General features: G+C 45.5%; 2 protein-coding genes and 1 long non-coding RNA gene across 6 annotated transcripts; 1 reads left to right on the top strand and 2 right to left on the bottom strand.

Moving 5' to 3' along the window:
• Positions 1–613: 613 nt before the first annotated feature.
• On the top strand, positions 614–14515 carry TCTN1 (tectonic family member 1). Of its 3 annotated transcripts, none has more exons than XM_061344507.1 (15): positions 618–871; positions 2394–2514; positions 4507–4637; positions 5377–5543; positions 5764–5851; positions 6717–6826; positions 8954–8974; positions 9237–9362; positions 9957–10082; positions 10482–10566; positions 10915–11053; positions 11341–11497; positions 12542–12667; positions 13009–13153; positions 13720–14515. In XM_061344507.1, the coding sequence occupies exons 1-14, from the start codon at positions 715–717 to the stop codon at positions 13150–13152; spliced, it is 1698 nt and encodes a 565-aa protein (XP_061200491.1). In that variant the 5' UTR covers positions 618–714; the 3' UTR covers position 13153; positions 13720–14515. The 3 variants fall into 3 exon arrangements, with proteins under 3 accessions (XP_061200492.1, XP_061200491.1, XP_061200490.1); XM_061344506.1 differs by having other exon boundaries at positions 13703–14515; XM_061344508.1 differs by lacking the exon at positions 12542–12667 and having other exon boundaries at positions 614–871; positions 13703–14515.
• On the bottom strand, positions 890–11576 carry LOC133207533 (uncharacterized). Its single transcript, XR_009724068.1, has 4 exons — positions 11480–11576; positions 5731–5845; positions 4469–4635; positions 890–1786 (listed from the first exon to the last, which is right to left on the bottom strand). It is a non-coding gene; the product is annotated as an uncharacterized LOC133207533 (long non-coding RNA).
• On the bottom strand, positions 14434–20403 carry HVCN1 (hydrogen voltage gated channel 1). 2 transcript variants are annotated; one of them, XM_061344515.1, is made up of 6 exons: positions 20263–20403; positions 18483–18715; positions 17897–18001; positions 17223–17454; positions 15106–15218; positions 14434–14790 (listed from the first exon to the last, which is right to left on the bottom strand). In XM_061344515.1, the coding sequence occupies exons 2-6, from the start codon at positions 18678–18680 to the stop codon at positions 14725–14727; spliced, it is 714 nt and encodes a 237-aa protein (XP_061200499.1). In that variant the 5' UTR covers positions 18681–18715; positions 20263–20403; the 3' UTR covers positions 14434–14724. The 2 variants fall into 2 exon arrangements, with proteins under 2 accessions (XP_061200499.1, XP_061200498.1); XM_061344514.1 differs by lacking the exon at positions 14434–14790 and adding an exon at positions 14801–14890.
• Between the last annotated feature and the right edge of the window lie 409 nt (positions 20404–20812).

Here is a 20812-nt window from a genome sequence, read left to right as displayed (position 1 = left end):
CCTGTATATACTGCAGGATTGCTGGTAAAGACTGATGAACAAACAGATGCGCTGAACAGTAAGTTTTTTCAAAAGGAGAAATGGCATTTTCTAAAGGAGACATTAAATGGACTTTAAAAATTGGCTTCAGATTACTAAAAAGTTGCAAAAACACACTAAATGTAAGATTTTACAGCTCACAAGCGGCCATTCCCCACCTTTGCGTATGGCTTTCCAGAACTTTTGCCCAAACCACATACATGGCTAATGCTTTGGTTGCTACAACTTACACCTTTTCCTCTTGCCCTTGGCTTAGCACCGAGGGCCACCGACACCCAAGTTACAGCCGCGCTGGCCGGCTTCTGACGGGGCTGGGTGGCACGAGTGGGTGCCTGAGGCAACCATGATGGCGGCACTGAGGTGAGGTGAGGTGAGCAGAGTGGCCTCACAGAAGGCCATACACAGGCAGAGGCCCAGCGTGTTACCTCACCCCAGGTCTCCCTGCGATGAATGGGGCTGAGAGCAGCAGAAAGCAACAGCCAAACACGACCCAGCCTCCCCTCGCCGCCCGCCATGGCACCAGAGCACACAACCCTACCCCCTTCCAGCCCCCCTACCTCAGACCCCCTCCCTCCTTCCCGTCATGCCCCGGGAGGGCGGGAACTCGCGCTTCCCGTGATGCCCCGCGCTCCCTAGCAACCACGCCGTTGCTAGGGGCGGCCAGCAGCGCCCATCATGGCGGCGGCGCTGGGGTTCGGGGTCTTTTTCCTCCTCCTCCTCCTCCCGCCGCCGCTCCGGGCAGCAGAGCCGAGCGCGGAGCCCGGAGCGCCACCGGAGACCAGCGCGGCCGTCCCGGCGCGGACCCGCAGAGGGCCCGCTCCGGTCACGGACGGTGGGTGCTGTAGGGCTTCTGCGCGGCACTGGCGGCTATTGCCGGGCAAGGGAAACCTGCTTCTCCGTGGGGATTTACCGGGGCTGTGCTACAGTTCTGCTCCGAGCACCCCTCTCTAGCAGTACCCCAGTCCAGCCGGGGCTCAGGGCTTCCTCAGGCAGGTATACAACCCTACAGTATCCCTACACAGCCACTGGGTACGCTGAGCCTGGCATGCACAGCCAGGATACAGGTCCCCCTGCCCACCCAGCACCCTGCTCTGATCCCACGGGGCACAGCCTGGCCTGGCAGAGGAGACCCAGGCTCACCCTGTGTGTGCTGGAGATCTCCAAACCGAGCTGGTTGCACACACAGTATGCTCCAAGACTCGGAACTCTGTGCGTTTATAGTGATGCTATGGCAAGATCCATCACAGATCGTTGTTTTGTTTCCTACTGGCTCCTAATCGGCAGGTATACTTTAGCTTTCGTTTTCCCAGTGTTGTTGCCAAGTGTTCAGCTTGCCTGGGTTACTTGCCAAATTAAACATGTCCCGGTGTGTACCCTTCCTTAGGGAAAAAGAGACTTAAATCTCTGATCTCAGAAATACAACCTCCCAATCTAATCATCTGTGTTTAAACTTACCTTGTTTACGAGGTGAGCTAAGGATTGCAGCACTAAACTCAGCGAACGGAACAGTCAGAGCATCAGAGATTCCAGGAAATACCTGGATACTGTTCAGATGGTCAGAGAACATCCGAGAGGCCATAGAGAAATGGGCAAGAGTCAAAATAAAAGCAACATTAGTTACGAAAATGAATGTTGTTTGAATGTCTTACCTGCAGTGCACTGGGCTTAATTGTCTTCAATCTGTTGTTCTTAAATCAGGATTTATTACAGAATACCAGCTCTCAAACTCACTTCAGTAGAGTAATAGCTGTTCTTTGAATTTATAAACTCGAAACCCCAAGAATGTTTAAGAGGTTGCCAACTGTATTTTATCGAGACAGTTTACAGTATTGGTAGCACTTTCTATCATTACAATATTTCACAGTATCTAAAGAGAGAGGAGAAAAAGTCAACTATGGTTATGTTGGCACATCAGGAAAACGTATTACTGGACCTTGGGACATGCTCAATACTTGTAAACATCCTACTGTTCTATCAAAATGTTTCCTTTTTTGTTTGTTTTCCCAATAAGCTGAACAAGCAAGAAGTGAGCCTTGTTTGTATCTCTTCTCCCCTCTGCAGGGCTGGGTATATTTTCATACCTTCGAAACTCCTATAACATTGCTTTCTTGATTTCATAGGGAACATAGCACCAGGTTTTAGTATGCCCTTGGTTTTGTTCTTGTATCCCACATAGATTTGCTAAGTAGCAGAAAAGATGGCTTTAGAAAATCACTTTAAAAAAGGACACATGAATTTGGATATAGACTTTGGACCATTGTGAGAAATGAGGCGAGGTGAAGAATGGAAGTGTTGGGGAACATGCTGTAATGTGTAAAGTTCCAGTTCTAATTTCAATCTTCCCCCCCCATCAGTTGCCAAGCTGTGTGTTTGTGACCTGCTGGTGGCACAATGCGATGTGAATTGCTGCTGTGACCCTGATTGCAGTGCAGCAGATTTCAGCCTCTTCACTACCTGTTCAGTTCCTGTGGTCACGTAAGTGCATAAGCAGCTGTATGAAATAAAATCTTGTTTATTTGCTGCATGCATCTGTAAGGGCTCTATTCTCTCTTAACAAATCCTGTCCACTCTCCCCCTCCATTCTAATTCCTGCCTACCCTTTGACCAGTCCTTCCTGCACTAGGCCTGGAAACTTTTGTCCCCAGCCAAGTAGAACAACAAATTGTCCTCCCACCCATTTCTCTTTGACTTATTCCCTCATTTCTGAACTCATGCTCCTTGCTTTTCTCCTCTTTCCTTGTTTATGGGCACTTAAGTGGTGATGTCTTCTGTTGGGCCAAGAATAATGCATCTTTAAACTTAAATCAATACAATGCAGTGTCTGGGAGTTAAAGCTGATACCATGGGACCATCTGGTCACCCCCTTTGGTCATCAGCAATTTATCAGTAACCTCTTTCATTATGGTTTATGATATCAGATAGAAACTTGATCAACTCAGGGCTTAATGAACAAGTTTGAGCATTGTTCTGGTCCTTATTTTACAAGTCAGCATCCCAACCTGCTGCCTCACTGCCAGTCTGTCACATTAGAAACAGTGAAATCTAACATTATATCAATAAATTAATGCCAATAATTATTTCTTTGCTATTTACAGTCTCTGTGAAACCACTTTCACCCAATTTCATCTCCTCAAAAAGGAGTTAAGAAAGCTCACTTCAAATTTGTAATGTAAAAAAGTCTCTTGGTGACTTTTCAGAACAAAAAGTACAGCTCTTCAGCCCACCTTCTGCATAAGTCATGCCAATGTGAACACTGGGGTTTATTCTTGGTGCTTTGAAATTTGAATTAGCAGTCATCCCAGACCATGGGTTCTTATTGTTCTTGCACACAATGACTACTGATTCCCATTTATAGATATCAGAAAGGTCTAATCAGTGCCTTCCTGAGTGACAGTTTCATTGTCTCGGGTGACTGTTCTGTCTTTGTCAACTAGAAATGCATAAAGTGAAGTTGTGTTTCTTTTCCCAAAGTCTTTTGTGTAAAATGTTTCTTTTACAGGAAAATCCATGGGATTTTCAATGACTGCAAGGACTGTGGATCTCGTTATTTACATCTAGATATATAAACATCAGTGTACTTGTGTTAGTTATTGAAAGGGTTTGACTGATCCCAAGTAAGAGGCGATGTGGCCTCTGAAACAGCAGAGAAAGGGCATTTGATTTAGGATGTGAATGCTACTAACAAATGCTTTACCTCATGGAAGAGCTTAACTCCATACTTAAAAAGGCATTTCACTTCCTCAGTATCTGTCCTTGACTGTTTTAACCCTGCCTCAGCACCAGTTTCACAGGAATCATCATCTTTTATTTCTGGCATGTAGGACACACCAGTGCTCTTAAGGGTATGAACTGGCACATTCACTGCTACAGTTCTGGGCTGCTGTGGGTGAGCCCATGGCACATCTACAAATACTTTGTTAGACTGGGGTGAGTTATTTCACCCTCCTGTCTCTGCCGTTTCTTTTATGTGTATCTCAAGTAGGACTCCCTGCCCCAAGTGAATATTATTCCAGTATTCACAAAACTGCCCTTTTTTCTGGTCTGCATGCCATCACATCACCGTAAAGGTCATACTTCCCACTTGTGTTGTATAAATAAAAGTGTTTCTGAGCTGTGTATAGTGTGGGGTGCTCTGCATTTGTGGTGTCTCACACCACATGGATCCCATCCAACTTCTCATTTTAGCTCTAGTATTATTACTGTCAGGTTCTCCCCTTTCCCCTGCTCTGTCTCCTACATTTCTTCATGTTTCCTCTACTAGATAAATGCTGTTGGAGAATTCTCTATTATTTATTACTAAGCACACAGTCCAAAACAATATAAGCCTTCAAAGGAGAAACAATTGCAGTACGTTATGTTAAAACAATAATCTCATGCTTTTTTTGATGCTGCCTAAATACATGAACTTGAAAATATGGTCAATACTCACTTGAAGTAGGTCACTGATTTTATTATTATTGCTTGCAGAGGTGACAGCCGTCTGTGTAGTCAGAAAGCTGCCATATATTCACTTGATGTTGAAGCAAATCCACCAGAAAGAGTATTTAAATTAATTGACCAAGTCAATCCCAGTATTTTCTGTATTCATGCTACAAACTGTAAGTAAGAACTGTTGCTAATATTAAGCATTGTGGTGTTATTTTTGTAAGCTCTTTAGATACTAGAAACAGACTAAAATTAGAACTAACTAAACCTGTCAGAAAACTGGTTGTTCTCTAGGTTCACTGTCCTTATGTTGTAATCCTTTCACTTGTGAAACTGTGGAGATAAAACATCTCTAACTCTTAGTTTCTCTGTTGGAAAAAAAATATACTGTTTTGGGGGGTTTATTTGTTTTTAAATAATTTATCATCATAATATTTAAAGTTGTCTTATGGGAAACTCCTTCCTGATCAGTTACTGTAACTATATAATGGTCACCAGTAGTACAAATCCTTTATGCCCAGCTTTGAAGTGACTCGCAGGGAAGAAGTTATCTGTGCTGTGTTCTCTTAACTAACATACAGAATTAAATTATCTGAATACTTGACATGGGATCTGTAGACACTAACTGACAAGTCTTTGTTTTGGAACATAGGGTGCTAGAAACCATGGTTTTGAAAGTAAGGGACTTAACTTTTTCCTTAAGTTTGTGCTTTCATGGACCTGGGGGAAATAATGGGTTAAGATACTGCTTAGGTTTTCTTTTAAATAAAATATCTTTTCTTGGAGAAAAGCTGTGTTGGTATTTTTCTATCACTGAGTTTTTAATGATTCCAGAAAGAAAAATTGTTATTAAATGCTGTTTCTGTATCTTTTATCCCCAAAGTTCTCCTATTCTTTAAAATGTTTTGACAGATGAACAAGCACTCACCTTCAGTTCCCCTGAAATTCCTACTTCTGAGAATTTTGATCAATTGCTTAAGCACTTTGGAAGTGCTACTTTCAGTGCTGAGCCTGAGAGCTGGGACATGAACACAGATGATCAGAATCTGTCTGACGCAAATGAAACTTACAGATACCAGGTAAATAATGATCTGATGCAATTAGTGTTAGACTGAACTGAGCATTGTTTGCACCTGCTTTTAAAAACATGCAGTTCTTCTGGAAGAGACAAACTTTATCTTGGCCTTTAAATATTGAAATGTAAAAATAAGAAGTGTAGCATTTTGTGCTGGCTTACTTAAAAAGTGAACTAGAACTGAAGCATACCTGTACAATGGAATATATTCTTTTATTTGACAGTATGGTGTTCCTATACAGACAGCGGATGCATTCCTGAGACTGCCTAGTCCTGTGGTCTCCTCTTGGTGCTCTGATGAAAATCCTGCAGGTTAGAAACTGCATTTGAATTCAAGTTTCGTTTGCTTTAGAGTGTTCTGCTCTGACTTGATCTTAATCAGTCAGTAAATTGGCACACACAGAGATGTAAATTCAGATAGGGATTAATGAACAAACTGTTCATGTTTCCACTTCTCTGGGTTTATTTTTAGGCATAGATTGGAAATTGTGTTGCATCTATGTTACACATTCAAAGTTAGATATGTAAATCCTTGAGAATCTTGTTAATGGGGTGTTTATCCAACAATAAAACATCCTCTTTGGCATAATTGGTTTAATAGAATAGCACAAGGGTGACACCCTGAGGGAAGAGGGTATTACACAAAGGCAGACCTAACCGGGCAACCTTTGTAAGATGCCTCTGAGGTTCCTTTCACAGCCTGAATGCAAGTCAAGGCAGACTTGCAGGCTTGAGCTCTACATTTTAATCTTTCACACAGATTTTTCCCCTCTGCAGAGGGGGAGGGAAAAAGAAAAAGCCACAACCAAACACACACAGTTTCCAAACCCCACTGTTGTTATTAAATATGGTATCATAACAATCATGCTGACCATAAGAAAACTGAAGTCTCTTGTGAAATGAAGAAATCTCGTAAGATCTCAAAACTGAAGTAATAAATTTTCAGCTGGCTTTTACTGAGCTTCTTTATTAAGCTTCTTTTTATTAAGCTTGTTAAAAAGTAGTGTTTTGTCTTGGCACTTTTGCAGAATCTAAGAAAGTATCAGTCTTTATAGCTCACACGCTTACCTGCAATAGGAATTACACTTACTTATACTTGACGTTCTTAGATTTTCATTTCTGCTTTTTATAATTACTCTTTAACTTCCCTCAGTAATACTTTGTGACTGTTTTCCAGGGTTTTTAGTAAACCATGCTACAAAATGCATTAGATCAGTAAGTGTGGAAAAATGTGACGACATTCAAGCAATTAGTATGCTGTTCTACATCAACTCCAGCATTTTAGCAGTGAGTATGATTTGTAGCAGTCATACAGCTGACCATTGGTATAACATATCATTTGTATCTACAGATTTAAGTCAATTCTATTTGCTAAAAGGTATGGTGCTTTACTGGGTTTGGGAAAAACCGGCTCCCTGCGCAATGGACTTTTCTACAGAAAGCCTTGGGAAATGTTTTTACTTCAGGCTTTGATAACAGAAGCATTTACTGTGCTCTGCTTGGCCAACAAAAATAATGGTCTTGAAGAGACAAGCCTGTTGCTAAACTTGTGCTTACTGCAGTGGCAGCAGCTTTAGGCTTTTGTGCTTGTTCAAGCTCTTCCAAGAAGCCTGTTACCAGAGTGCATAAGGAGTCTGAGGTTTAACAAGTTGAGAAACCTTTGTACTTAAACAAGAACTTGTAAGGTTGAATCCTCTGCGTAGATACACCTTTCTTACACACCTCAGTTTTTAATAGTGAGGTATTGTACATGCATACTGAGCCTTCCTTTTATAGTCCTCCAACAACATGGCCTTTTACCCCACTGAGAGCAAATTTGTTTGTATCCAGCCTATTCCCAAATACAGCCTGTGGTTATTTTTCAAAACTAAGCTTACTTTTTCATTCCTTTTTGAAGTGGAAGATGATGTCTTATGTAGAAATAAATCCCCTTTCAACAGGAAAGGAAAGCCCCTTAAATAGTTCATGTTGTCACAGGTGGGATCATTCTCCTGCTTGTTGAGGACCTCATTAAAATCAGCACGTTTGTTGCACACAGATGCCAGCTTTTGGTCATCCTGCTGGGGAACAGTTGGAGAACACTCTGCCTCAGAAGGGCCTTGAGTGTTTCTGTGTGTACCCAGAATTGACGTTCTCGGTGCCTCAGGACAAGTTCCACGCAGATGAATGTTTTTGAATTCAAAGGTGAATTCCCCTTTCTCACTAGAACCCGTGTGCTGCTTGCCAGTGACAGCAGCCCAGCTCAGGAGAGGCCAGAATTCTGTCCAAAGTACGTTGGACATTCAGGAAGGATCAGATGCAAGAACTGGAGCGCTGAGTAAATGCTGGAGGTGGTCTGTAGGAAGTTCCCCTTCCCAAAGGGAGCTGAAGATGGGTGCGACAACAGAAAAGTAACTTGGTACTGGGGACAGGGCAGAGCAGGGAGCCCTTCCAGTGCCAGCAGGTGGAGCTGCTGGCAAAAGAGACGGCAGAAACCCGGGGAGCCCCCGGTGAGAGGACTGGTAGAGCAGTTCCTTCAGAAACTCCATGAGCCCAAACTCACTGCCAGGCTGGGCAGCTTGAGGGATATGAAGCTCTTGGTAATTGTGGCACTTAATCTCTGCTCTCTCCCCTGGCCTGTCCAGCAGATCCAGGGGCATTCTGATGGCTGAGCTGTACCTCAAGGTGTACCTACATAAATATGACTAATGACCTGGGCTGACATTTCTGTGCTTCCATGAAAATTCAGTGGAAATTTTCCTGTGGGGCAACAGTGCATGTCCATGTGCTGTATTACAAGAGGGATACTTGTTTCTCATTTCATTGTACTGTGAAACTATGGACTTATTACTGTCAGAACGGCACAACAAAACCTCTTTATTCCTTCGGGAAAGAACAGCCTGGCAGACTTCCTGAACTGGCAATCTCTGGTTAGTTACAAGAGGTGTTGCAGAGAGCTGCAGTAGGAACGTTCTCTGACGCCCTCAATGGGTCAAACGCTATGAGGCACAATAACAGTCATCACCTTTCTGATGCAAATAGACTTTTCCAGTGTTTCTTAGTTCTGAGTTGCAAATAGTGTTCCAAAGGAAACACTGGATTTATCTATTACTGGGCGAATGCACTGTATGTTTATTGGGGATGTAGTCTAGCTAGGTCTGAGGGAAAACTGATGGAAGTCACTAAGACATTTTCCAGTTACTGTCAGAGGAAAAAGAGGATTGGAGTATAAGCTTTTGCCTACTAGCCATGAACAGCAGCCATTGTTTTCACACTACTGTAGTGTATATCCAATAACTTCCATGATATAAAAGTTATTGTAATGATAGAGAGTTAAACTGGTAAAGCAGTTAAGCCTTAACTGCTTTACTTAGCTGCTCCTTGTATTAAGTCATGTTTGCTGTCATTTAAATGTGCTCTTTTATTCTTCCCTAGGTGCCCAAGTCAAGTCAGATGGTGAGTATCCTTCTAGCTTAGTGGGAAGAGCTGGGGGAAAAATTCTTACTCGGTTATAGTCAGTGGGAGCTTTTTTCACTGACTTCATCAGAACAGGGACTTTATCCTTAATCTTTACAGTAAAAATATGGTACCAGAATGTAATATAGTAGTTGTTCAGAGGACTGTTGATAGAACCCAGAAGGGTCACAAATACAATACAAAAAAAAAGCCAAAAATAATTCTACACAATACTCAGAAATGACATGAGTTTGTTTTTCAGGTGAATATTTCTGTCCAGTCCATAGTTGTCCAGTCTCTAAATGGAATGCGGACTTTACTTAATGATAGCGATGTCCTCAGGCTCCCCATGATTTTGGATGAACTGTGCATAAATGTAGTTCTTGGGGTAGGTATGACAGTTCTTTTTCTCCTCATGTTTGATGGAAAGCATGTGTGCATCAAATCACTTCTGAGTCCCAAACTGCAAAGATGTGAGAAGGGCCTTGCACGGTTTCCATGTATTTGACATCTCCCAAGCAAATGTGACAGGAGAAACGCTGACTTTGGGATAAAAGGGAGTGTTTTGCAACAAATTAATAACTATATGCAACATAACATGGAGACAGGATGAAATCCTTTTCTATTATGACTGCGTGTCTATGGCATAACAGACAATAAAATGAGCTTAGACTCTCCATTATGCTTGGGAGATGTTGACTTCAGGCACAGTGGTGACAGAGAGACAGGAACACACAGTGCACATCATCTCAGCTTTTAACCTTAAATGAACATTGGCCTTATGCTTAGAAGAGGTTTTCCAAGAAGCCAGTTTTGAAGAGGCTCCAGCCTTTAGAGGCTATAGTGTATCTTTACTGTGTACTTGAGAGTTACTTAAGCAAGGAAGAAAGGAAAAATACTTGCATACTTCTAAATTCCTTTACTCTAGTTTCATCCTCTTACGTATTTATTCTAATTAATATCTGAAATGTTGAATTTTCAGGTGAGCTATCACATTACATACACAGATGCAGGAGAAATAATAGAAGCAGCTGGTGCTTTTGTCTTGGGGGCAATTAACAAAGAAGCACTTTCAATAGAGCAGAGCTTCGAAATAAGCTTTACTCAGGTAACTGCTGGAGATGTTACGGGTGACTTGGTGAAAGACATTTAATTACAAAACTTATTAAACTTGAATTGGAACTGTTGTTAGCAGCAAGGTAAAATATAACCTGCCCTGGTACACAAATGAGGTAGCACTGCAGAACTGGGCAATAATGGCCTCCAAAGTCTGGTTTTCACATTTGGAAGATGCATCTTGTGACTCTATAACTGTATCCAGTGAAGGAAAAGCCTGCACCAATGTTAAGAGAATTGCTACAAGCTTACTGTTACCAGCTTACCACTATCACTCTCCAAGGCAATCCTTGGACAATCCTTAATAATCCTAAAGTAATTGAAATATTTCTATGTTTTCTAGCCATTTCAGTACAGGATGAAAACTAATAACCGTATGTTTGCATTGCAGGTAAATACAATACCAGTTCCTCTCAGTGGTAATCCTGGTTATGTTGTGGGACTGCCTGTAAGAGCAGGCTTCCGGCCACAAGGATATCCTTTCCCTAGTGAAATTACATTTGCAGCACTTTTGCTGGTCCATCCTCACAAACACTTTCTAGCACAGACATCTATAATATATTATCTGTTCTTTACCCAATGTAAAAGTGTGCTTTTTGGCTGTATTTTAGAAGTAGCTTATGACTCAGTCCTGACTGCAGTCTCCTGAGACTGTTTAGTGAGATAGATTTAGACCTTCATTGTACACTCCAGTGCTTCTTCACAGTGTAAGAGGAATCTTGAGCTATTGTAGCATTTTCAGCTATATTTTAAAGATATGACTGAGGATTCTTTCTTCACAATATACATCAAGTACTGCATTTCCCTTTAACTGTGTGTTACATCTGGCATCATTCAAAATACTAACAAATACAGTCAACTTACCATCCTGCAAAGTACATCCACCCAGGACTGTCTGGCGGCACAGGGAGCCAGAGCCCCCGTGTTATTTGGTTATAACATGATATCAGGCTGTAAGTTACGGTAAGAGGCCATTTCTTTTATTATTTAGTGCTTTTAAACCTACTGACAACCCTTTCCATTAGGATCTGTTTCAGGTCCTGGGACATTTATACAGCTGGAGGAGGATTGGGAACGGAGTATTTAATTACAAAAAATGTCATTTAATTAACAAGGGTCTTTCTCTTGAAAAGTTCATTAGCAGCTGTAGCCAGAAGGCTTGAACAGCACATGAGAGCAAGCAGAAATTACTGCTGTGCCAAACTGATAGATTTTGCTTTAATGCATCTCTTTTTTTTTCTCCCTGGAAGAATGACAGCAGCTATGAAATGCCAGCCTTTGACTCAGGCCCTCCTGGATCTACTGAAGGGACAAACCTTCCCTGACTACGTGGCCTCATTTGGGAATTCTCAAGCCCAGGATGTCCTCGACTGGGTGCCGATAACTCACCTCTATGTTTCAGAACAGGTGAAAGTTACACCACTACCACTGTCCCCTTCACTCTTGCTGTCCTCCCTTCTGAGACCTCTACCTGTACATGTACTGCAGCATCAGCCTGGGCTTCTCAGGGAAAAATACAGACCTACAGGGAAAAAAATGCAGAGACAAACTGGAGGAAAGACTTCCTGGGATAGTCACAAATGAGGAGTTTAGCTCTTGCTCTAGAAGACAGGGTTTACCTTTAATCAAGCTGCTATCCAGGCTTCTCAGTTATGAATCAGGGCAACATATTAGGTACAGAATGAGTTCTAGCCAGTTTAGAGTCTTGCTTTTCAGATGGGGATGAAGCACAATAGGTATGGTTGAAAGAGCAAAGTAACAGAATCAGTGCTTGTCCTTGGTGCTTATATCAGGTTAGAGTAAGAGCAAGAATCCTTTAAAGCACAGAAACAGTATATTTGAGTGACCCAAACACTACATTAATTCCTAACATCCTCTGTACTAGTCCTTCTCCTCCCAACAGCACAGATCCTGCTGTTGGTGACAGGCAGTGCTGCTTGGCACGTGCTGAATGGCAGCACGCCCTCAGCAACAGCTTGCATATAGATTTCTAACAGGCTTTTGCAACTAAACAGTGAATCATTTCTGTAACCAGAAACTTGACAGGTCACAAAGAAATACCTAAAAATACCTAAGATTGTAGGCTTCAAAATTCTGCCCTGACAGAGCTAAGGATTTTCTGCTGAAATATGTCTTCCTACTAAAAAGAACCAACTCAGCACTATCACTGAGAGTCACGGTCCTGCCTCAGGTAGAACAGCCCTGCTCGAAGTGCAGTTACAGGGTCAGTTTGTCACCTATGGTGAAACTGCTGGGACGTCCCTGAGCCAAGGCTGCAATGCCTGTGCTGCCTGCAGAGGCAGCAGTCCAGGGCACAGGCATGATGTAGGAGTACTGGGAAGCTCCTGGAGCCAGCCTTGTGGGGGCATTCTGCCAGTTTAATAACATGAATAATTGATGTGGCTGTTTCTGTATGAGTCAGACAATGAGAGAATTTATAACACTTTTCAGAGTTCATGCCAAATACCGGTATCACTTGAAATAGAAGTGAAGTGGACTAAATATGGATCCCTAGTCAATCCACAAGCCAGAATAGTGAATGTTACAGCAACGATCACTACCACCACACTGAAGCAGGTATGTAATTCAATTACAGGACCTAAGACAAAAATAATGGCTTGTTTTGCTTAGGTATCAGCTCTGCAACAGTGACCCAGTTAATCCCTTTATCTAAAAGTAGCACTTCATATTAGACTCTATTATACCCAGCAGTTTCTGTTCCAACTCAAACACAACTGTGGGCTCCCGGCCAAAACACACTTCAGTAAAAAACTATACGTCATTCATGAAAACACATGGAGCTGTATATGAAAAAACAAACTTTTTACAAGTAACAGCTGAGAATATAACCCAGCACAAACAAAGCAGTTGTACAAAGAGAAGGCTGAAGCTAATGACCATTTGTATTTTCATTGCAGCTTCCCTCAGGAAGGGAAAGGACTATTCCTATAACAAGTTCTGTTGTTTTCACGGATGTTTCTTTACCTGCAGAGCCAGGCTATAAAGCCTGGCCCACCATTAATGCCAAGTTACCCTTTGATTTTTTCTTCCCATTTGTCTGAGGTAAGTATGTACAAAAGCCCCCAAACAAACCACATTTCTGCTTTTTCTGACTTGCAGTTCATTTCCTAAAGAAGTGAGGTTTATCCAGTTGCTGTGATGAGCCATCAGTTGCTTCTGAATTGTCAACCTACTGGGTTAAAATGGCCCAGGAGAGAAAGGGTGAATCCTTGTGAGGGCTCTCAGAAGCTTTAGGGCAGAAAAACCCCCGCATTAAGTGGAAAGTTCCCAATTATACCTCTGCGAGGAGGAAAAAAGCTTGAGGCTGAACTTGCTGGTGGCTCTGTCTGCCCAGTCAGCACATGCAGAGCTACCAGCCTCTCAGCACATTGGCTGCTCTGCTGAGCAGTGTGGAGGCAGGAGGGGAAGGGACAGCTCCAAAGGAAAGTAGGCTTCATTATTCTGTGAATAGCAAAACTAAATTGTTAATTAAAGTAATCATGTGCTATTAGATAAGGCTCTAACTATTTTTGTAGATGAATAAGCCACACATTTCTAGCTATTTTCCCCAAACCACTGATTAATTATACCTTTCTTTACAAATCTGACCAGTTAAGTGATGCTTTCAGGAGAGCTCAATGGCCATTCCAGCTGAAATCAACTGGAGATGCCTGCTACAGTCAACACCTTTCAGAATTCCCACTTACTGAATATTCTACTGTAAAACAGTCTCTCCACAGAGACCTTCTAGTACCTGCAAAGTGTTCAAACACCAGCCTGGTCCTTCAGAACACATTTTCTAAATGGCTTTTCTGGAGTCTTCACCGTTCCCAGCAGCGCACTCACCTACATCTGTTCTCACATATTCCTGTTCTTCTAATGCATTGATTTATGAGCTGTGGAAACAAAGAACTTCATAGCCCAGCGGGCTGCAAACTGACACTTAAAATGGAAGCAGGGATGAGAGAATGCAGTATCAGAACTCAGATCTGCTGCTGAGAACAAGGCACTGTTTGACGTAAGATGGCACGCGTTGGCCTCTATTTTGGTGCTGACTCGATTGTCAACTACGGGAGTGGTGTGTTGGTATTTTTGAAACAAGCCTTATATAAATATCAAACTGGCACAAGCAGCAACAGAAATGAGGAAACTACCAACACTATGAAAAGAATGGTTGGCACAGGAGAGATGTACCAGTGGTGAATGGTCAGCTTGTCAGGAAGCAATGACCTTTCAGCCTGGGTTCTTACCAGTGGTACTGCCAGTTTCTACAAGATGTTACAAACAAAGAACATTATCACTGGAAAAAATGAACTTATTTCAAATAAGTGGTACTTCCATAAGTTTGTAGCTTGTAAAGATGTGTCTTTATTAAATTATTTTGCAGTCTGGGCTGTACAGCTGTGCAAGGAAGGTCTTATGAAATCACTGTTGTGGGAGGACACGGGATTAATTTTCCACAAAACTGTTTTTGCAATCCCAAGGTCTAATCAAAGCGTGGTCAAATAGAAAATGTTTATAGAAAACACTTATACAAGAGAAAGCAAAGACACACAGAAACCTTGCTGGTCAGTCTGGTAGATTTCAACACTGCGCTTTTCAGGGCAGATTTCCCATCTCGGAAAACCAGCCGCCTACTTTTCCTCGCTGATGAGTCCATGCTGTTTTAGTATCTTGTTAAGCCTTTCAATTTCTTGCTCCTGTAGGAGACAAAAATCAAATCATTCATAGAGCTGTTACCTTAAAATAGTTTTGCAGGTTCCCACAGATCTTCCCACTGCTGTAATGTATCTTGAGCTGCTGTAAAACAGGACCTCACTACAACAGGGCAGAGGCAACCGTCATCCCTTTGCAAGAGGAGCTGCTATGGGAAGTACAGGCAGGGCTGCGGCTTTTCAGCCCCAAAACTTTCTGATGAGGAAACTAAGCTGAGAGCAGCAACCTTGCAAAAGGTTCCCAGCAGCTCACCCTGGGGAGCAGCCAGTAGGTAAACCTCATTTAAATTGTTTTCTTACCTTCTCGACGCAGCTGTGTTCCAGTTGTTCAACCTTTGTGGCAAGTTTCAGGTTTATTTGCTTGAGCTTGGACAGTTGTTGTTCTGAGCGGGTTTTCACAGATAAAATGATTCCTGTGAAACAATTCACAGTGGATTCGTTTTACAATGTAAAACAGCTCCGAGCAGGAGGTTAACAATGCACTGGGTCTGTACTCAAGGAGTTGAACGTGTTCCTCTTGAGCTCTGGTTCTGTCATCTCCAAACCACCCTTCCCAAGTGCTTTTCTTAATGAGGAAGGTTTGAAATTAGCCACCCCAGGGATTCAGATACCGACACCCTGCTGGAAAGAGGCAGTCTGGCCGCTGAGCTCAATTAATCATACTGCCATTCACATCCTCAATTTGAATTCGCTCCCTTGGCAGAGCCTGGGGGGGATGTAACTAGGGGTAGCTTTGCTGACAACAAAACTCAAAAGGGGCTGTGTTTTAGCTGGTTTCATGTACTGGGAGCCTTGTCCTCAGCAGAGCCTGGGCACAAGGCTCGTCCACCCCTGGGGCTGACTGCTCTAGCCCTGTGGAACAGGACATGGACACAGCACATCATCCTCAAGGTGTTTTGTCTTCACATTGCACAGCTGCACTAAGGGTATGCTCATTCCAGTGGAGGTGTCGCTTTTCTACCGAAATACTGTGAGGTTCTTACATGTGAACTCAGCCCCTGCAGTAAAGACATTTTCTTCCCACCCTTTTCTGAGGGGGGAAAACCAAAATAGCCTGGTAAGAGCATCAAGAACATCACGTTCTTCCTACCGAGCAGAGCTCTCCTCCGGCTGCTGACAGAACAACGTGCACAGAGGCAGGCACTGAAGCGTGCCTGTGTTTCCAGTGCTACAGTCTGGGCTTCGAGGTTCCTTACTTAAGACAAAGCAGCGGTGCTGCTTATTTGCATTGATAACATCAAACAGTCCCCACCTGCCTGTAACCCAGTCCCTATGGGCAGTGAACCGTGCAGGGCTCAGACACACAACACCAAAGCTTGGGGCAGATTTTCTTTGTCCCCTCTGTTGCTCCAAGTTGGCATGGTGAAAAGCTTTGGGAGGAAACCAGGAGCACGCCAGGATTAAGGGGATTTACTTGTACATGCACTGGTTTTCTGCTGTAAAATGGCATGTTAAGAGACACTAAGGTTCCTGGGGCTCAGACAGCTGCACACAAATTCAGTTTCTCTCTGACTTTCACTAGAACTAAAAATAACCACAAAAGCTGCTTTCACATCTACCCCCTTCCCAGACACTTCTGCTGATCAGGGATGTTCTCCCCATCGAAAGAGCAGCTGGGGGCTGCAGGCAAAAGACACAGCTCCAGCCATCCTTGCCTTTCATTCCAACTAACAAGACCTGGAGCTGCATCAAGTGCAGAGTACTTAACCAAGAACGGACTCATAGGCACAGGACAGCACTTAGGCTGAGGTTTCATGCAGGAATTAGAGATAATTTCATTGCCACATTTTTTTTTACTCCCAAAATTCCTTCCCCGAGAAGGGAGATGTTTCCAGCTACACTTGCTTCAGCAGTATCTGAATTCACATCTATTTGCAACAATTACAGTTTCAACAGCAGACTCAGTAAAATCTGATTTGGGGATATTTATATTCCTCTTTTTATGATAAACCCTTTGAATCCAGGTAAGAAAGATCCAGAGTGGGATCAGGATGTTCCCTGCAGCATCCCTGCAGGGGATGACAGAGTCACAGCAGAACATCAGAGTAGCAAGACCTACTCTGCCATGAAAGTCGACTCAGGAAGGCAGGGGTTTACCCTGTTCCCTTACTGAAACATCACCAAAAGGATCCTACCATGCAAACCTAAGACATGAGCCATTCCCTCCAGGATGCAAGAGCAGATTATAGGTTGTTTCAAGGGGAATGTGCCTGATGCTGCCATGCTAGAGCTAGCCATCACTGAAGCATCACACCAACACAAGCAGTAGATTATTGCTGCTCCAAAGAAATTCCACTGGGAGAGCAAGACCCTGGGCTCTGGGAGATAACTTTGAAAAGGAAACAAAGACATGAGCCCAGGTAATGCAGGGAAGGTCAGCAAATCCAGCCCATACAACAGGGGAAGCTCACACCTACCATTGATAATCCTGGCCACCCGCCACAGCCGCAGCAGGATCAGGAGCCCGACAGCTTCAAACTCATGCTCCCGGAAGATGAGGACGACATCAAGGATGAAGGACACGATGACCACGATCCCATCCAGCACTTCAAACTTGTGGTGAAAGAACTCTCGGCGGTACACAAAGACTTTAAACCCCACCTCAACCAGGAAGATAGTTAAAATGGAAAGGGAGAGGTAGTGGAAAACCTGGGAAAAGACAGTGCAAGTTTAGGGCCAGGAAACCCTTGTGTGTGCTCATGAGCAGGGCAGGCTGGAAAACCTCCTACATGTGAGGGCATGTCTGGTTTGGCTGTCCAAGGGGAAGGGCTGGGGCCTCCTGCTCTAAAGGACAACCAGAGCATGTGTCAGTCAGTGGACTGGACCAGAAGGTGTGAAGACGGGAGAAGGGTGGTGAGAGTGATTCAGCCCTCCTGCAGCCCAAGGAAACACAAGGCTGCTGCAGGGATGGCATGAACTGAGCTAGATTGGTCCCGCATACTGTGGGGCTGTCACACAAGTCTTGGTGTGACATCCGTGTGCCTGCAACTGCTGCCTCAGCACAGCTGAAGGTCCAGGTCCTGCTTTACCCAGTCATCCCATCTAGTGGGCTTTGAACCACTAAAGAGAGTGAAATCACCCTGCATTTTACCTTTGGGGTTATATTATATTTGTCCGGGTGGATGATTTTCAAGTCCATAAGCAATTCCCCAAGAACCAACAAGGCATCCAGGATGACCAAACAGACAATCAAGATCTGTTGGAGGAGAAAAACCAATATAAACTCCCACCCAGCACAGACAGATCAGCAAGAGGAGCCACTACAGCCTTCAGCTGAACATGCCTCAATGCCCTGGGTCCCCGATTCAGCTGGCTGTACTTGATGGACCTTTCTACTGCTCCCACCCAGCACTTCCACTCCTGCAGCTCTGGGTCAGTGAGTTTATTCCTGCAAAGTCTCACCCACATAAAAACTCTTGGGTGCCCACCAAACCCAGCCATTGCCCAGTGCTTGGTACAGGGGGTGTCTTGGGGAGCTTGTCACTGCTCAGGAAAACACTTGCACCAGCTGCGGAGCACTGTGTTCCCATGGGACAGCTCAGCTGAGAGGCAGCAGCCGCTCTTTTGCAGCACTGTGACTGCTCACGAGCTCCATCCCACATCAGTTCTTCTGTCACAAGTACGTTTGGCCAGATCTCACCCTCATCTCCCTTCAGCCCGGGTTTGTTCTGCCTCACCTGAAACCTACGGGAGCTGAAGAGCTTTTTCATCATGTCCTGGAAGGATACATGTCTCCTGGTGGGCTCCAGCTTGATCTCCGAATCTGGATGCTTCTCCCCAGCATCCTCCTCCTCTTCCTCCCATTTCTGATAGTCATTACTCCACTGCACTGGGTCATCACCCACCACCGTGAAGTGCTTCAGGTACCTGGACATGGCTCTGGATCAAGCTGGCATCACCCTGCCAATACCTGAGAGACAAGAACAGAGTGTCACCAACTTGCGAGGGGCTGACCAAGGATGCCAAATCCTGCTCCTTTCACCACAGCGAGTGACAGGAGTGTGACAGTGCTCAGGCACAGCCGGGCGGGTGGCGTGGACGTGTCCTGCTGACGGGAAGTTGCTCAACGGTGGAGCCACACGTTTTGCATCACCTCCCACGGCGTGACACAGAGCCCCCGCTGCCCTCTCCGCTGCTGTTTGCACCGTCTACTGCTCTACAACAAGGAACCTGCTCATGAGGTATTTCCAAACATCTCCAAACAAAGCATTGATTACAGGAGGAAAAAACACCGGCCCTTATCTCACATCTCATGATGCCAGAAAAGGCAGCTGCCAGTTTCCCACTGGAAAGAGCCACTGTGTTTCTAGTAGGCCCTGGTTTTGGTCAGAAGCTGGAAACAAGTGATTTCCTCCCCTTCATTCACTTTCTCATCCCTTACACACCAGGACAGGCTGCTTGTAGCATCAGGTCTGAGACTGCCCTTCCAGTGGTGGCAGTTGCAGCCCAGCTGCCCTGGGCTAACCCTCCATCCTTACCCACCAGCCACACCACTGACCTGAAAAACAGCTATAACTTCCTTTCTTTAACATCAGGGTCCCATATTGTTTTACCCTTTACAGCCAAAGTAAGCAGGCAATTCCCGCATTTCAGCCTGGATGGTGGGTGATGCTGTACAAACCCATCTCTTCTCCCTGTGTTCTTTAGAATGCATCCTCCATCGACCCTCCATCACCCTCAGGCATCCTGACTTCAGCCCATCCCTGTGGTCGCCCAGTTAGGGCCAGGACCAACCCCAAATCCACAGATGATCCTAGCTGCAGCTCGGCACTGGGAACAACTGCGGAAGAGGCTCCATCTGCGGCTGCTGTCCTGTTCCCTGGTCACAGCTCACCCTTCCTCTTTGGGCTGCCTAGCCCACAAATCCTGCCAAAAACCACGTCCCCATCCTCAACGGGGCTCTCCATGCACCCGTCATTGCCAAAACCATCTGGGGAGCTCAGCACAAGCCACTTGTGCTCACCGGGGCCCCCGTGGGTCTGCCCGTGCCCTCGGGTTGCTCTGCCTCCCCTCACTCCCTGCAGTTGGAGGTCCTGGAGGGCCACCCTGGGCTCCACTCACAGCAGGGGTGGCCTTAAAAGGCACCTCCTCACCCGCTGTAGGGGTGCCTCGCAGAGGCAGCACCTTCATTCCAGACCACCAGGAGCTAAGTGGAGCCCACTGGAGCCCCGCAGGGAGCTGCTTCGCCATCATCGACCCCCCCCCACCCCGGCTCCTTGCGGGATGGCCTCCGGGCTCGCTCGGCCCGCGGGGCCTGGAGCCGTCACCAGCGGATGGAGCAAGCAGGACCGGGGCTGCCGTCGGAGCTCCCCGACCTCCCCGAAACCGGAGCAACCGGTGAGCTCCTGGGGCTGGGCGGATCCCAGGCGGGACCCCCGCCGCGATGGACGTGGCGGTCCGGGGGGGCCCTGCCGCACCTCCCATCCCACCCCACGCCATCCCCCGGCCGGCACTCACCGCGCCAAGCCCCGCGAGCGTCCCGGCCCCTCTGCCCCCGGTTCCCGGTACCGTGCGTGTCCCGGCTGCGCCCGCCGCCCCGCGCTCCCCAGGGCTGCGCGGCCTCCCCCGGCCCGGCTCCGCCCCCCAGCCAGGGCCGCCCCACGGCCCGACCGGCCCCGCCCGGAAGGCTCCGAACGGGTCCCGAGCCCCGGTCCCCGATCCGACATTCCCCCTCCCAGACTCCCTCCGGCGCGTCCGGGAGCTGCCGGACCAGGACCCGCCGGGCCGAGGTTCAGGCTTTTGTTCTCTTTAAGGTTTAACCAGCTCGAGATCCGGCACAGCTCTGAAATCAAATCGAGTCTCTGCTGGGATCAGAGCTCGGCTGCCGAGCAGGGAGAGAGACAGTCCCACAGAGTAGGTGGAGGTCCAGGGATCGCAAGAATTACAGAAGTTTAAGACCTAGAAATGAGGCCAGGATTAACCTGCCTCCACTTACAGGCTCATGTTTTATCTGAAGGCTTCTTATTTAGGGTTCCCTTCAATCTACGAACATGAGCTTGTGTGGGAA

This window comes from Neopsephotus bourkii, unplaced genomic scaffold, assembly GCF_033783945.1.
Source record: "Neopsephotus bourkii isolate Nb327-2 ecotype Australia unplaced genomic scaffold, CSIRO-AGI_Nbou_v1 NB_230, whole genome shotgun sequence".
Classification (NCBI taxonomy): domain Eukaryota; kingdom Metazoa; phylum Chordata; class Aves; order Psittaciformes; family Psittacidae; genus Neopsephotus; species Neopsephotus bourkii.
Note: the sequence above shows the minus strand (reverse complement) of the source record. Positions and strands in the feature narration are given on the sequence as shown.

Coding starts and splice junctions, on each gene's coding strand:
- HVCN1 (XM_061344514.1), bottom strand. CDS start 18,680: ATGTCCAGGTACCTGAAGCACTTCACGGTGGTGGGTGATGACCCAGTG. Junction 18,002..18,482: donor TCAGCTCCCGTAGGTTTCAG/GTGAGGCAGAAC, acceptor CTCCTCCAACAG/ATCTTGATTGTCTGTTTGGT. Junction 15,219..17,222: donor GGTGGCCAGGATTATCAATG/GTAGGTGTGAGC, acceptor ATTGTTTCACAG/GAATCATTTTATCTGTGAAA.
- TCTN1 (XM_061344507.1), top strand. CDS start 715: ATGGCGGCGGCGCTGGGGTTCGGGGTCTTTTTCCTCCTCCTCCTCCTC. Junction 5,544..5,763: donor ATGAAACTTACAGATACCAG/GTAAATAATGAT, acceptor TTTATTTGACAG/TATGGTGTTCCTATACAGAC. Junction 10,083..10,481: donor TCGAAATAAGCTTTACTCAG/GTAACTGCTGGA, acceptor TTTGCATTGCAG/GTAAATACAATACCAGTTCC.